The sequence below is a fragment of the Sarcophilus harrisii genome, chromosome 4 (genome assembly GCF_902635505.1).
Source record: "Sarcophilus harrisii chromosome 4, mSarHar1.11, whole genome shotgun sequence".
NCBI lineage: Eukaryota > Metazoa > Chordata > Mammalia > Dasyuromorphia > Dasyuridae > Sarcophilus > Sarcophilus harrisii.
This window is the reverse complement of record NC_045429.1, coordinates 13,289,292-13,305,563: the sequence shown is the minus strand read 5'-3', so window position 1 is coordinate 13,305,563 and position 16,272 is coordinate 13,289,292. Positions and strand designations below refer to the sequence as shown.

The following is a 16,272-nucleotide window of genomic DNA, read 5'->3' as shown; positions in this document are numbered from 1 at the left end:
CCGAGGGATTTTCAAGATTCGGAAGAAGTGCCTCCTTTTGGAGGTTCCCCCGCAATGGCTGTTTCCTATGTACGTCGTCTACATTTTGAACGTAATAACAAGAGTCAGGGAAGGCCTGTTTTTCCCCCTTAGTATCCCCAGCTAGTCTCAGCGCAGTATCTGATACACAGTAAATGCTTAATAAGTGCTTCTTAAAATACCTACACAGGCGACGTAGAATATACGCATGTGTCCGATAGCACGCTAATATTCCAAAGTTAGGATCTAATCATGTTACAAAATAGGGCTCTTTTCTCTTAAAAGGATCCTGACCCCGCCGACTAAAATAGCTTTCGGGAAAGGACCCGGAGCCAAAATCCTGCTCTAAATATAATGTTTCAGATTTCCACCCAGCCGAAGGATTCGAAAAGCTTTCTCTTCAGTGTGGGGAGTAGATCAGGCGATTTTATTTATTTAATCAGTTTAGCAGTTGAGAAGCTCGGGCCTCCCCTGCTCGTGGCTGCACCACTGGAGCTAAGGCCGGGCCTCTGCCCGGAGCCCACCCGACTGCCTCTTGGAGGCTGCCCGACTTTGGAGAAGTGGAGGGTTCGAATCCTGGCTCGGACACTTTCCAGCTGGGGGGCCCCCGGGCAGGACTCTCGCGGCTGATCACGGGATTGGGGGAGCTCGGAGGGAATGGGCGGCTTGTGGCCTCAAGCTCCTTGTGGAGAAGCCAGGCCCAGAGAGGGAAAGAGGGACCGGCGCCTCCTTCTCAGGTAAATGGGACCGCGCAGGTAAAGCGCGTGGCACCCGCCCAACGCGCTCTGGGAGGGCCCGGATTCTCGGGTTTGAATTTGGGACGCATCTCTGGAAGAGAAAGGGTGGTGTGTGTGTGGAGGGGGGAGTCTGGGGGCGGGGTGGGCACGGAGCCCGGCTGGGGAGTTGGCCGGTCCCGGGAGCCGCCAGCGGGGGGCGCCGGTGGGCCGGCCACTTGGGCCATTGGTCAAGGCGCGCTCGGGCGCTTTGCTGAAGACTTTGGAAAGTGACAAGTTGGGGAGGCTGAGAGCGAGAGAGGCAGAGGAGGGGACGCGGCCGGGAGAGCCGCCCCTGCCGCCGCCGTCGCCGCCAACGCCGCCGCCAACGCCGCCGCCCGCCGCCCGCCCCGGCTCCGGAGGGAAGCGCCGCCGCCCGCCGGCCCCCGGCTCCGGCCCCGAGCCCCCGGCCCCCTCGTCCGCCGGCTCCCCGGCTCCCGAGCCCGAGCGGCGCCGGGGCTGCCGCGGCCAAGGGTGGGGGCGGCCGAGAGGGCCGGTCCCGTCGCCCCGGGACCAGCGGAGCGGCGTGGAGAGAGGGGAAGCAGGAGCCCGGAGGAGCCCGAGGCGGGCGGCGGGGAGGCTGCGAGCGAGCAGGACAAAGGGAGCCGCGAGCCCCGGGCGTGCGTGCGTGCGCCCGGGCGGCCGCCCAGAGCCAGCCCCCGAGAGGCGGCCGCCGGGACCTCGGGGCGAGCCTGGTGGACGTGCCCGGAGCGCCGCCCCAAGCCCACGGGAGGAATGCCCCGGGCCGGCCGCGGCCAGAGGCGCGGGGCGCCCGCCCGCTGCCTCCCGGCGCTGCCGCTGCTCGTCCTGCACGCCGCGGTCCTGCTGGCCCGCCCCGGAGCAGCCCAAGGTAAGAGGCGCCCGCCCCGGACTGCGGGGAGCGAGGAGGGGGGGGGGGGAGAGGAGGTGGGCTGGGGTCCGCGCTGGCAGCCCGCCGCCTCCTCCGGGCAGCCCTCGGGCCGGACTGCGGGGACCGGGAGGAGGAAGGATGGGCTGGGGCTCCGTGCGGCCGCCTCCTCCGGGCAGCCTGCGGGCCGTGCTGTGAGGAGAGGGGCGGGGGACGGGCCAGGGGCAGCGCGGGCAGCCTGCCACCTCTGGGGCAGCCCGCCCGATCGCCCCGCCGCCGGGGCCCGCGGGCCAGGCGCCGCCACCGCCTCCACGCCGCGGACGGGAGGGGGGCAGACCCTCCCCGGCCCAGTCAGGCCGCCTTCCTCCCCGCCCCCACTCCTACCCCACCTGAGAATGGTCCTGACTCGGCGGGGCTGGAGTGGCCCCGAGATGGGATCCCCCGAGGTTGAGGAAGGCACCGATTGCGCCCGGGGTCCCCCTGCCCGGGCCTGGGCGGGCCGGGCGTGGGAGCTGGGGTCTTGTCCTACGTGAAATTAGCGGCTGTCATCAGTGGCAGGAAACGTGGATGGGCTGGGGGTGGCGATCCCCCGTGTGTGTGTGTGTGTGAGTGTGTGTGTGAGTGTGAGTGTGTGTGTGTGTGTGTGTGAGTGTGAGTGTGTGTGTGTGTGTGTGTGTGTGTACGCGCGCGCTCCTGAGTGCGCGCGCCCCGCGCCGCCCGGTCGCCCCCACTTCTCAGCCCTCCCCCACCTCTCCCCAACTTTGCTTTTCTTTTTCCGCTCCGAGCTCTTGGGGCCGAAGTGGCGCTGCCCCCGGCCCCGGGAGCGCCCCCCCGCGGCTGCCCCTCGCTCCGGCGTCCTGCCTCTGGTAATCTCCAAAGACAATCGCAACAGTTAGAGAAAAACTAATAAGAGGGGCCGGCGTATTACCTTCCCTGCGGGAAGCTTTCAATCCGCCCGCTCTCTGTCTTCGCGGAAGACACAATAAGCCCGGGAGGGGGAGACCGGGCCTTCTCCGGGGACACAACCGAGTCATTCTTTGGAGGTCGGAGGGGGGAAAGTTGATTAAAGGCCCCTGGGGTCTGCAGCTTCACTTTTAACATGCATTCAGGCCGGGGAAGCCCTCCCCACTTTTGCTCTCGCTCTCTCTATTTTTCCTCCCTCCCCCTCTCTCTTTCCCCCCATTTCTCTCTCTCCCCTTTTTCTCCTCTCTCTCCCCTCTCTTTCTATCTCTCCTCTTCTTTTTCTCCTTCCCTTCCTCCCTCCCCCTCTCCTCTCTCTCCCTTCCCCCACCTCTGATTCTCTCTCTGTCTCCCTCCTTCCTTCCCTTCCTCTTTTCCACCCCCTCCTTCTCTCCCTCCTTTCTCATGCATCTTTCATTTGGCCCTTGTCAGTGCTTTGCTCAGGAGAAGGAAGGCCTGGGGTCCGGACTCCTGAATAAGAAAGTGTCTCCCTCTGGGAGCTTCTTTTTAGAGTCATCTAGGAAACAGACCTTGCCCTGTCCCTCCGGGGGCTGGTGGCTGGAAGAGGGGGGGGGGGGGGGCTGGACAAGCGTTTCTGGTCCTGAGGTCTGGGCTCTTAGGGGGTCATTGAAGCAAACTCCCCTCATCCCATGTCCCTGCCAATGAGACTGTTTGGGATCCTCCCTTTGGAGGGGACGGAAAAATCATTTCAGCAAAGCTGTAGTTGGGGGACATGGAGGGGGGATTTTACCAAGTACCTTCTTCATTTACCAAGTACGGACTCAAGGAGATCTAGGGATGGGTCAGAACGGGGTGGAGTGAATCCGAATCCCCAGATGGAGATCCTTTCTCCTTCTCTGTGACAGTGGGTCATTCATTTTACTCTCTGGGAATGTTTCGTCATCTGCATAATAAATAAAGAGCAGTATCCTACATCCACAGCTGGCAGGAACCTTTCAGGCCTTCTAGTCTAACCCCTTCACTTTACAGATAAGGAAACTGAGGCCTATGATGAGGCAAATAGATGACAGACAAGATTTGAATCCAGGACTTCTGATCCCAAATTAAGTATTCTTTCCAGGGAACTTTGGCTGCCTGAATTACTTTTACTGTGTATTATTTGGCTATTTCAGGGGAAAATGGGATTGGGAAGATACTCGGTTTGGTTCTTTTTGGCCATTTCACTTTTCCCTTGGTGCAGACACTTAGAAGGGGAGCATTTCCCCCCGATTCCGGCTGACGCCCCCCCTTCCACTGGCTTCTTCTTCCCAAGAACTCTGTCCAATCACCCGGTGCGCGGGGGGCCTTCGGCGGAGACCGAACTCCTGGGTCTCTGTTGTTTAAAGGAGACTTGTGTGTCCCTCCAGCCTCCAACGCTGCTTGGATTTGTTTGTTGCGGGCTTCTTGATTGCTCCGAGCTCCCAGTTTTCCATCCCCTGTTTAAGCTTGGGTTCCTCCACTAACCCAGCCAGTGACTCATGAAATCAGCTTAAGGCCGTAGCTGCTCAATTTCGGTACTTCTCCATATCTGAACACTCGGTGTTTCTCCGACCCCCCTCCTTTTGTAAAATGGTGTCATCTGGAGGCAGCCGCCGTTTTAATCTGACTTCTGTAGCTGCTGGAGCTTGAGCCCTAAACCCAACTTTCCGAGGAGCAGCCGCGGCCGCGGGATGGGCCCTGACTGGGCCGGGTTGTGGATTTCTGGGCCCTGCCCCCCTCTTCTCCAGGTATGTCAGCACTCCCCACCTCGGCGGGCCTTCCGGCCAGCTCCGACTGCCTCCTCTCAGATGACAAGCCCCCCAGGGATTGGCCTTCCTGGATCTTGCCAGGATCCAGGATTTCTCCTTCATGCAGGAATTCCCTGCCGGGAGAAAGCTCCGAGGTGCCAGCCTGCCCCGACACGGGCTGCCTGAGCCTGAATATCTTCCGTGAGCAGCCCCGGGAGGACGCTCAGGCGGCAGAAGGGCCGCTGCCAGGGGACCGGGTCCCTTTACAAAGGGCCTTGTGATCCTGGCCATCCTGGCCCCATTTTGGAAGCCCCAGAGGCTTCTGGGTAGGCTCTGTTAGGTCAGGTTCTGGCTGGTTTCTGGGTCCGCTTGAAGCAGTTGGCCATCCTGGAGTCTCTTGGGAGAGGATTATGTGTGGTAGGAGAAGTCCATGTAGTCACAATTCCTGGAGGGCTGGAATTCTGCTTTTGGGGAAAGACTTTCCCCTTTAGTTTGGGGAAAAGGTTCACGTAACTTCAAATGCAATGTACTTTGGGGTAGTGGTGGGGGATGAAATGGGAGCGGCCCCTGCAAAGTTCCCCTTTGCCTTCACTTAGTGATGCAGGGAAGCCCAGAAAAAAGAAAGACCATCACAATGGGAGTACGGCCTGCGGCCTTGACTTTAAAATGCTATCCCGGCTTTCACTGAAAAAATCCAAACAAATCACCAGTCTCAGTCTGAGGACAGCCAGATCCTACAGAGAATAGGAGCCTCATGCACCGTGTCCACATTCACCTGTCTCCTCTCCCTGCCTTTGTCTCTCTGTCTCTGCCTCTCTCTGTCCTGTCTCTGTCTGCCCTGTCTCCTCTGTCTCTGCCTTTTTCTCTCTTCTGTTTCTGCCTTTCTATCTCTGTCAGCTCTGTTTCTGTCTTTCTCTCTGTCTCTGTCTCTGTCCCTCTGTCTCTCTGTTTCTGTCTCTTGACAATCTACAGAGCAAAGATTTTTAACCTTTTTTATTTTTTAAAGTCCCAGACACTTTTGGCAGAATTCAAATTTCCCCTTTGGGCCTGCCTGGTTTTGGGGCCTGCTTGATTTGGGGCCTACGATCAGCCTTTCTGAGGTGCAAAGGCCGCGAGATGGAGCTTGGGGAAGCCCGTAGACTCCCTTCTCAGAACTGTGTTTTTAAGTTCATAAAATAAAATACATAGAATTACAAAGGAAACCAATTACGGCCAAATAGTCATCCTGAAATTAAAAACAGGCTCCGGGAGCCCAGATTCAGAATTCCCACTTTAAAAAGTCTCTCTGCCCTAAAGAGAGAAGGGAGGGGGATACAGAGGGCAGTTTAAGTGATATAACCCCCCCCCAAAAAAAATCAATAAAATTTATTTACAAAACAACAAAAGAATGAGGATTGGGCCACCTAGGATTTCAGGAAAGGCAGAGCTTCTTCCATGAAGGCAGACGGGCCCCTTCCCCAGAACCAATGGGGAGGACTCCAGCCCAGGGCCAGGCAGCCAGTGTGCCTTGGAGGGAGGAAGGGCTTTCTGGCTTGAGGCTGGCTTTCTCTCCGGGAGGCCTGGCTGCCTCCCTGCTCCTTCCAGATTATAGGAGAATTATCCCAAAGTAATACAGAGTGGATTTGGGAGGGTGGGGCTCTCCTGCTGGTGTCAGGGAAAGCCGGAGGAACGATGGTTTAAGGGAATGAGATGGAGGGAGCAGGGAGGCATTCCAGCCTGGGGGAATGATGGGAGAAATAATAACAATAATACTAAAAAAGCCAATCTGGCCAGACCCAGCCTGAGTGACAGTGCGTGGGTGAGCCAGGCAGGCTGGGGCCTTCCCTGGCCCTCTTCTCTGTATCACTCAGCATTTAATCCTTAGGCAAAGAGTGTTCTCTAGTGGAAGGTGAAAGGGGCTTTGCTTACTGCTTTATTTGAGCCTTAGTCATCTGAGCTAAGCTCTTTGCCCTCATGTCCCCGGTTTGCTCTCTTTTTAATAAGAGACCCATTTTCCATTTCTCCTTCTGCAGGCAGATCATTAGCTTGGGGGGTGGGGGAGCAGATCTAGAGGAGGTGATGTGGATCTATGTTGCATCCTTATCTCTGAGCCAAGGATCCCTGGATCTGACTCACACACGGAGAGTTGTGGGGTGTGTGTGTGTGTCTCTGTGTGTGTGTGTGTGTGTGTGTGTGTGCACGCCAATCCTTTCCCTTTTTGTTGATGAAGAAATTAAGACAGAAATGATCTGGGATAGGAACCTGACCCTCTGACCCACGCAGCTCTTCCCAAAGTCTGAGAGGGCTGGGAAGAGTTCCCATCATACCCTGTGCCGTCAGAAGTGTCCCTCGGGCTGTCTCTCCAGGTGGGAGCCTTCCTCTTATGCTTCCAGGGGCTGTGGAGGGACCTCTCCTCCCTGCTGGGCTGCACAAGCCAGGCCTGGAGAGGGCCTGAGCCACCAGCCACTCCTGGAACGGCCCTTGGGAATTGCTGTCGAGCCTTCTAGTTACTGGAGTGATTAGAATGAGCCATGACTCTGGGCAGCTTTGGGGACCCTCCTAGCCAGCCTTTCCAAGAAGCCCTCGGTCTTGTGGGTGACTGGTGGATGGCCGGTGGTCTTGGGCCGTGATTCAGGTTGTGAGAGGGACAGAAGGGTTCAGTGTTTGGAGTCTCAGGCTCTGAGACCGGACTCAAATCCTGCTTCCTCTGCTTCCTGGCTGTGTGACCCTAGGGGAATTATTTAGCTTCCCTTGCATCTGCTTCCTCGTTGCCAAATAGGTCGAGTAATAGTGTCTATTTCCCTGGGCAGCTTGGAAGGTCAAGTGAAAGTTTGTGTGAAAAGCTTCCTAAATGTCCCTCCTCATGGCACTGGAGCATCTGGATATGGCACTGGAGCTTAGATTAAGAGAGGAAGGAACCTTTACAGACTGTTTACTTCAACCCCTGCTTTTTTGAAAATTACATTTTATTTTTCCATAAATTGATTTTCTTTCCTTTTCTCTCCCCTCCAGTCTTGCTACTGGGAGGGAAAAAAACTCGTTTCCTATAAATTCTCCCCTTAACCTTGTGGCCCTGTCCCCCTTCTCCCTCCCCCCCCCATCTCTGCCAGGAAGAGGGTGTCTTCATCATTGGAGGACTCCCTTGAAACCCTCCTCCTCCTCCTCATTTGATGAATAAACTCCTTAAAGCCTTTTAAATGCTCTAGGCCATCTGTATGATAATTATCAGGGGATGAATTTGAATTTAAGGCTTGGACTCTGGGCTAGGTACAACTCCCACCGAGCATTCTCTCTTCTTTTGCTCCCTTTTCTACCCTTTAGTTGCACGATGATTTGGTTTGGATCCATTCTCGGCTCAAACCATCCTTGTGCTTTGGATCTAGTCAAAACCCACTTATTAAGTGCCCACTGTGTGCCAGGCAATGGGCTAAACACAGTAGGAGATTAATAAATGCTTGCCGGTGGGTAAAACAGACACAGCAAGGAAGTCTTTCTTTAAAACTCCCTGGCCAAATAGGAAGTTTTTGACCTGAGACACTGCTCTTGAGACCCCCAGAGATAAAGGAATCGTCTCCCTAGGCCCAGGGAGAAGGAGGAAAAGGGGAAGAAAGAAGAAGTGATTCTTAACTAAGTGCAGCTGCTTGGAGAGAGCCGGACTCGCATGCCAGGAATATCTAAAAAGCTAACGAACAAAATACAAATAAACAGCAGCCAAAGGAGGCTCTCTTTGTTACAGTGAGCACAGTTCGGGTCTCCGCTTTGTTCAGGACCGGGCTAATTGGGCCGGCCCTTTCTTTTCACAATGCGGGGGAAATGTACCCGGATGTTCTGGTCTGGCCTCTTGTAACACCTGTGAGCTCCTGCCCTCCCCTCCCCCAGCTCACCTTGCCCCAAAGACCGGGCCCCTGGATCTCCATCTCCAGAGAACAGAGGCAGGTAATTTAAGGGGCTGATGTGGGCAGAGCCGGGCTTGCACATCCCTTCTCCCACGAGTAGGGAGGCCATGGGGTGGTACCGGGGGCTTCCACGGTGGGAACGGGGCTTGAGAGTGACTGTTAAGTGCAGAGAGGGCTCTGTGGAGTTTTGATATGAGAACCATGATGAAACAGCCATAAGCTGAACTCCCATAATGTTTAGCGCGAGTGCACAAGCATTTGTTGATTTATTTTTCACAGACTAGAAAGGATAATAGAATGTTCGAGCTGGAAAGGATGAGAGAATACAGATAACAGAGAAGAGAGCAGAGGGTGACGGGGCCTAGACCACGTTTAGACCCTGTATCTGCTCCCTGATGATCCCCAAGCTCACCTGGAGGGTGCCCTTGCAGGGAGAGAGGCCAGCCTGACGTCTCCATGCTGGAGAAGCGACCTTTGGGTGCCCGGGGGAGCCTCCAAAATGAAGTCTCGGGCATCCACCGAACAAGTGCCCCCCTGTCCCTGTGTCTGGTTCAAAGCGGGACACGGGTCTGCAGAGCCGGGCCTCGGGGTCCCAGGGTTTAGCGTTGCAGGCTCTTAAAACAAAGGCTTTTTCAGAACTTCAAACTGTTTGGCGGAGGGCACGCCCCCAGTGTCATTCCAGAATTCTCATTGGGGGATGCTGCCCGGCAAGGGCCGCATTTGAAACCCGACCGGCTTCGTCCCGGTGTCCAAATAATCTCGCTGAGGGCGACTTGAAAGGGAAAGGGTAACGGCTGGAGGAAAGAGTCCCGAGGTGCTCCCTTAGTCACGGACAAATCCTGAGAAGGAAAAACAAGGCCGGGCCCCCATCACCCCTTGGGGCTGCTTGGCTCGTGGGCGGGATGGGGCCCTGTCAGTGGGGAGAGCCGGCTCTGCTCGATTGGCTGAAGGAATGAAAACGGGGGCTCGTTACAGTCGGGGTTGCAGAAGGGCGCAGAGGCGGCTGCCAGATGTTCTGTGGGCTGGGGTTAGGGGGCCAGGGCTTTCTAGAGAGGAAGAATGATGGGAGAAAAGGAGGACCAGAGCGTAGGTGGAGCACTGGGCGGCCGTGGAGGCCTTCTGTTCCATCCACTTTGTTTCCCAGAAGAGGAAACTGAGTCACAGAGAGAGACTTCCCAAGTAGCAGGTGGCAGAGCCTGGTGTTGGAGTGGAGATTTCTTGGCCTTTGGGTTGGACAAGATGGCAGCTGAGCTCCCTCTTCCCTCCCAAGCCCTGCGATTCTTGGCTCTGGACTCATCTCTCTTGGCTTTGTGGTGGACTTTGGGCAACGTATTCAGTTTCCTCAGATGCCAAACGTGGGCTTTGGGTGGGATGGCTTCAGGGGCTCCTGCCAGCCTCGGGCAAGGGTCACCCCGAAGGCGAGGCTCCTTGGGGGCCCTTCACCAAGCTTATTTCGAGCATTCGCTGACTGTATCATAGTAAACTCGACTGGAGGAGACGAGGTGTGTTTTGATTCAGACGTCCTCCATTTGGCTGTGGTTTTTCTAAAACATCCGGGGGTCTGAACATGTTCCCCCTCCTCAGTAACTCCCCGGGATCCTTGTTGCCTCGGATCATCTAGCCCTCCCTCCGACTCCCTGACGCTGCCTCAGATCTCTCCTCGTTGGGCTCTCCAGCACTTAGAGGTGCTCACTGCAGAGTAAACGCTTTATCGGGGCTTGGTTTATTTTCTTTTTCTGGTCTCACTTTCAGCTAGCGCCTCTCTGCTGAAATGATCTGGTACTTATTCTGTTGACAATTCCACTTATGTTTAGGTCCCACAATCAACATGCATTTATTAAGCACCTAGTATATGCCAAGCACTAATAAATATACATTGTGAGTACATTCTCTCTCCTCCTCAGGATTTAGGCAGGATTTTATTTTAGTACGGTTAGTGATAGTAGTGGGGAGAGAGAGAGAGAAAGAGAGAGAGAGAGAGAGAGAGAGAGAGAGAGAGAGAGAGAGAGAGAGAGAGAGAGAGAGAGAGAGAGAGAGAGAGAGAGAGAGAGAAAGAGAGAGAGAGAGAGAGAGAGCGCGCAGGCCTCAGAGTCAGAAAGTTGTATTTCTTGACACCTACTGGCCTTGTGACCCATAGGAGTCCCTTCACTAATCAATGCTCTGGGCAGCTCATTCTCTAAGCTGATAAGTTGCAGAAAAGGTGCTGGCCCCCATTAGTAGAACCAGTTCCCGATGCCAGTGACATCACAGAGACTGACTCTCACTCTAGTGAAGTTCCCCGTAAATAGTCGGTGCTTAATAAATGCCTGTTGATATATCACTTGGCTGTTGAAGCAATCTCTTTTGAGTGTTCTTCAAACTTGAAATCTTTGATCCTAAGAGCTTTATAAACATGATGAAAATCAAAGAGAGTTGGTCTTAATCCTTGGATGGAGAGTGAATGAAGTGGAGTCCACAACGAATACTCCATTGAGTGCTTAAAAAACAAAAGGAGCTTCACTGAGTGGAACTTGGAGAGAGTACAGGGGAAGAGAATGCTGGGTAGAGTGGGATGACCTGGATTCAAATTTAACCCCTGCCGTTTAATACTTGTGAATCCCTGGGGATGTCAAGTAACTCGGGGGCTCGGTTTCCAGGAGATTGGACGCCATGAGGCTCCTCTGAGCTCCTTTAAATAAAAAGCTGCCTGGGTCCATCCCACCTCTTCCTCCCCAGTCCCTTCTCTTGACAGGACAGGCGTCCTTTTAGGCTAATTGCTTCTCTTTCCCTGGGAGAGCTCCCTCCTGCCCCCGGGTCCCTCCCTCTCCACACACCTGTGCAATCGGCCATTACCCCGACTTGTCATGTCATCAAACCCGTCATTTGGGCTTTATGCTTTTCGGCTTCACGGGCCTGGTTTTCATTAATCCTTCCCTCTGTCACCTTGGTAATAAAAGGACGTGGGGAGAGATGGAGGGATAGTTTTCACAGTCCCGTTGCCAGATTTCTTAGACACACGAGGGCACCTGTTGGCATATTTCTGCCGGACCCTCAGCTTTCAGAGGGAGTGATGCGGTCAGAGGGTACAGGTTAGAAGCCCACTCTGTCTCGGATCTCGCTCCCCTTTCTAGATACTTATGCTGAAACTTAGACTGAACCACTGGGAGGGGTGGTCGAGGATAAATCTCCCCAGGTGAGAATCAGGTGGAGGAAAGGGGGTGTCCGGGTCAGAGGGGCAGATGCTTAGATTTATCTCAAGGAAAAACATTCCAAGAATTGGGAATTTCCCAAAGTGAGCTGGCTGCCTCAGGAGCTGCTGGGTCCCCCCTTTGGAGCCAGGACTGGAAATACTGTCAAGGAGGGAATGGATCTTCCTTCCTTCCCTCCTTTCCTTCCTTCCCTCCTTCCTTCCCTCCTTTCCTCCTTCCTTCCCCTCCTTTCCTTCCTTCTCTCCCTCCCTTCCCTCCCTCCTTCCTTCCTTCCTTCCTTCCTTCCTTCCTTCCTTCCTTCCTTCCTTCCTTCCTTCCTTCCTTCCTTCCTTCCTTCCTTGCTTATTCCAGCTCTAGCATCCTGGGATCAGACCAAGGACTGGTGGCACATGCAGCAGGGAGCGGGGGTGCTGTCTAGCCTGGAGTTCCAAGATAAAAAGTCTGGGAGAAATTCTATAAATGAAGGATCCCCTTAAAGGGGCCACAGATAGAATTGCGGGTTCTAGGAGGCCCTTGTTGGTTCATTTTCTCCAGTTTTAGGTGCAGCTTGTTGGGGAGGCCGGGGCGGGAGCGAGGTCCGCCCCGGACACTTTTCCCCATTTGACAGTGCTGACATGTGTATATGAGCAGGGTTGGGGCTGGGGCGGCCCAGCTGGAGAGACTCACGGGGATGCTCTCCCTGCCCTGGACACCCTCTCTCCTCCTTCTCCCTCCCCTCCCCTCCCCCTTCTCTCTTCAAGAATTTGGCTTGAAAGGGGCCTCATTACCCAGAAAATATCCCCCCGGGGAGCGACTCTCCTCCTGGTCTTCTCCCTCCCCCTTTCCCTCCCCTCCCCCTTCTCTCTCTTCTCCCCTCCCCCCTGCTCTTCCACCCCCCCTCCTGCTCTTCCCCTTCTCTCTCTTCTCCCCTCCCCCTTCCACTCATATCCTGCTCTTCCCCTCCCCCTTCACTCTTTCTCTCTCTTCCCTTCCCCCTCTTCTCCTCCCCTTGCCCCCTTTTCTCCTCACCTTCCGAGCATCTCTTCATTACAGGGAAGCGCCTAAAACTGAATCCAGGATTCCCAGCATCGCTGTGGGCTCCTTTCCTCTAGAAATGTCGGCAGCCGGGAGAACATGTGCTTTCTTTGAACGCAGTGGTTGGCTCATTAGACTTGTGGTCCACTAAAACCTCCAGATCTTTTTTCACCGAAATTATGCTTTCCCCATCCCTGATAGTTTGAAAGGTGTAGAACTTTTCTTCAGTCTGTATTAATGTCACTTTGTTCTGGCTTGCCGAGACCTTGAGGGAGCCTGTGAATTCTCTTTGTCTTGCCTCCGTGTGCCATGCTCAGATTTAAGGAGCTTGTCCCTGTGCCTTTATTCCAGCTGTGGCTACCCGGCTGGGGAGCAAAGGTGGGCAGACCCCGGGACCCCCTTCACCACGAGATCTGTGCCCTCCTTCCTGCTCCATCCTCCTTCCCTCTCCATCCTCCTTCCCGCTCCATCCTCCTTCCCTCTCCATCCTCCTTCCCTCTCCATCCTCCTTCCCTCTCCATCCTCCTTCCCTCTCCATCCTCCTTCCCGCTCCATCCTCCTTCCCTCTCCATCCTCCTTCCCGCTCCATCCTCCTTCCCTCTCCATCCTCCTTCCCTCTCCATCCTCCTTCCCGCTCCATCCTCCTTCCCTCTCCATCCTCCTTCCCTCTCCATCCTCCTTCCCGCTCCATCCTCCTTCCCTCTCCATCCTCCTTCCCTCTCCATCCTCCTTCCCGCTTCATCCTCCTTCCCTCTCCGTGCTTGCCCAGATCCAGTGGCTCACAAAGAGGGATTTCTGGGGCTCAGCTCCCTGCCCAGTACCTGGGTCTGCCTCCCTTGGGCATATTAAAGAGCTACGGCCACGGGTCCCAGGCTCAGTCCAGAGTGAGGAGCTTTGAAACTAGCCCCACTCTTTCTTCTCGCCAAGACAACCACAGTGGAAGGGGCTCCGAGTGCCGATCCTTGCCCTGACTGTGTCACTTGGGGGCACCGGGCTGGGTCCTATGTGACTTACCCAAGCCCCTTAACCGGCTGCCTCAGTTTCCTCACTTGCAAAATGGAGATAATAAAAGCACCTCCCTCCCAGGGTGATGGTGAGGATTGAATGGGACAGTGTTTGCAGAGCATTCTGCATACCCGAAAGCCCCCAATAAATGCTGTTAATTATAAGGGGCAAAGCTGTACGCGAGAGTAAATGGCAGAGGGAGGGCCAGACAGCAGCTTTATCGGCGCTGGCATAAAGGGGTGGATGCAAGCTCGTTAACCATGGGGAGGGCCCAGGGGGCCGGGTCAGGAGCAGGCACTGGGTGACAGATGGGGCCAGGCCAGCGGAGGTTGCTGCCCCGAGGTGCAAGCACGGAGGAAGGAGGATCCCATGGGGAAGGGGGTCTCGGAGTCTGCCAGCCAGTTAGCCACAGCTGGAATAAAGGCCCAGAGGCCTGCCAGGCTGCTCCCCGAGCCTTCTCCACAGAGCGGCGAGAGGACAAGGCCACAGGCTCGGGCTTTTCTGCACCCCCTGTGCCGGCTGAGAGGAAGTAGAATGGCCGCCGCCTGCTCCCAGGCCAGTCTTTGTCCAGGGTCCCAGAGAAGGAGCCGGGTGGGTGCTCCTCTCCTGAACTAGAACTGTCGGGGCCATCGGGCCCGACATGAGCCCCAAGATCTCCCCACAGGAGGGAGGGCCCGGGGTTATTGTTTGGGTCTGCAGCCAGACGCCACCTTGGGACTGGGGGAGAGTGCTTAGGGACAGAGGCTCAGATCCTCCTCTTACTTACTTGCTGTGTGACTGGGGGTCAGGCTTCTCCAGAAGGAGAACCGGAGGATGAGATTGCCTTCTGGATCACTCCTACGACCCCCGGTCTCCTGGGGCCTGCTATCGGGGTACCAACCTCCTTCTTCAAGCAGGCTGGGCAAATAGCTTCTCTGAGACTGGACGAGGATGTGGGGTCAAATTCTGACCCGTGTACCCCTGCGAGTCTCTGTCTCATCTGCAACAAGGCTGCATGGATGGCCTCCGAGGTCCCTTCCCTCCGGGATCTCTGCCCCCTGCTGATCCCTTCCCCGCTTCAGCCGGTGACCAAGCCAAGGCCGAAGCAGGGGGTCCCTTCTTGGCTGGCCGAGTCTTTGCTCTCAGCATCTGGTTAGATCAGAACGTGCCGTGGGATGTTCCACTTTTTAGGAAATGATTTCCCATTTCCGGTGGCCTCTGGGGGCAGGACCTGTTCCCCGGGGTCAGGGTCCCAACCCTCCCTGAGGAAGGAGGGAAGGCGTCCCATCTGTGCTTTGGGAAGGTGTGAGAGAGCAGCAAGATTTTCCTCTGCCCAGCTCAGGCTCACCTCCTACAGGAAGCCCCGATTCTGCCGGCCATGGTCCCGTGAGCCAACATGGACCAACTGTGCCCATCGCTTTCGAATGAGCCTCACGGTCTCTGAGAGGCCTAAAGAAAGGCCACAGAGAGGGGCTGATGCAGCCGGCTCAGCTGGAATGGGCATCGGGGCTCCTGTTGCCCGACCCCCTCCTTTTACAGGTGGGGAAACTGAGTTAGACAATGGCAAGCAAGGGAGCTGGAATGTGACCATGTGACCTCTTTCTGGGGTACGCTTTGGCCTCCTAGAATGGAAGCCCTTGGGGGCACAGCACGTTGCAGCTTTGGTGCTTGGCACATAGAATGGAGAGGGAGCAGATCTAGACCCGCACCTTCACTGGCAAAGGGAGGAAGCAGCTCAGTGAAGCTCGTTACCTGCCCTTTTCAGCCTGGGATACTTGGGGTTAGGTGAGTTGCCCAGAATCACACAGACCACACGCGTCCCGAGTGAGACTGGAAGCCAGTTCTTCCTGGCCCTGTCTCTCTACTACGGCATTTGGTTTTGTATCCATGGGGCCTGCTACAGCTGAATGAGTGAATGAATGAATGAATGAATGAATGAAATGGTACCCAAAGAACGATAAAGGCCTACAAAGTGGCCTCCAGGGAACTGGGCAACTGATTCAAGGAACTTCCGTCAATCAGTCCATCAGTCAGTCAATCACCAGTCATTTATTGAGTGCCTACTGTGTGCACTCATTGGGTGCTGGGGCTCCAAGGGAGGGACGTGCCAGGAGGTCGGCTCTTTCTGCCTTCAGCCGGCAGCGGGCACTTTTGTGCCTGATCTGTGCCAGCCGGGTGTCTGACATCCTGGAAGCGTGCTTTCTTCTAAGAGTCTCTGAAAAGCCACTGAAAAAGCAAAGGGCAGTTTGGAGGCTCCATCTTGGCCTTGGGGCCTCGTGTGGGAAGTGTTGGAGGCCCGGCAGCTGGCGGGGGCAGCTCGGGCTAACACGCTCTTCAAACACTTCAGCAGACTTCAATGGCGATGGGGAAATGATACTGGGCACATTCAGCATCCTGTTGACACAGGCAGAAAAGCTTTTTCTTTATCTTTTCGGCAAATATTGACGGAGATTAATAGGTTTGCCTTTAACTTCCCCCCCCTTCTACCTCCAGTAAATGAGTTTTAAGTTGACAAAAATCTTCCCAGCTGTCTTTGGAAGGGTCCTGGAACCCCCAAGTGGACCTCTCCAAGAGGCTGTCCTTCCTTTCCACAGGCTTCCCCATCCAGTTCCTTCCTAACCGAAGGTCTCACACGACTCTGCCTCCCAGTCGGCTTTAATCCAAGTAAATCGATTGATCAATCAACTGATTCAAAACCGTACAGAGCACCCAGGCCACGTTGTGTTGCCTATTGTTCTAGCAATGGGGACGGCAGGACCGAGGAGGAAAAGGACTCCTATTCATAGTAATAGTAATAATTCCCATTTACATAGTGCTTACTGTGTCTGACCTCTGTAAGCTCAAGGGATGGACATAAAAGCATCAAAAAACAGCCTCTGGCCTCTG

The 16,272-nt window shown here is 55.4% G+C and overlaps 1 protein-coding gene across 1 annotated transcript in view; it reads left to right on the top strand.

Moving 5' to 3' along the window:
* Window positions 1-941: 941 nt before the first annotated feature.
* ROR1 (receptor tyrosine kinase like orphan receptor 1) overlaps window positions 942-16,272 on the top strand; it is a 299,109-nt gene continuing 283,778 nt past the window's right edge. Inside the window, exon 1 of the mRNA XM_031968980.1 lies at window positions 942-1,641. Coding sequence (XP_031824840.1) covers window positions 1,527-1,641 — 115 coding nt within the window. The 5' untranslated portion in view covers window positions 942-1,526. The remainder of the gene's footprint in view (window positions 1,642-16,272) is intronic.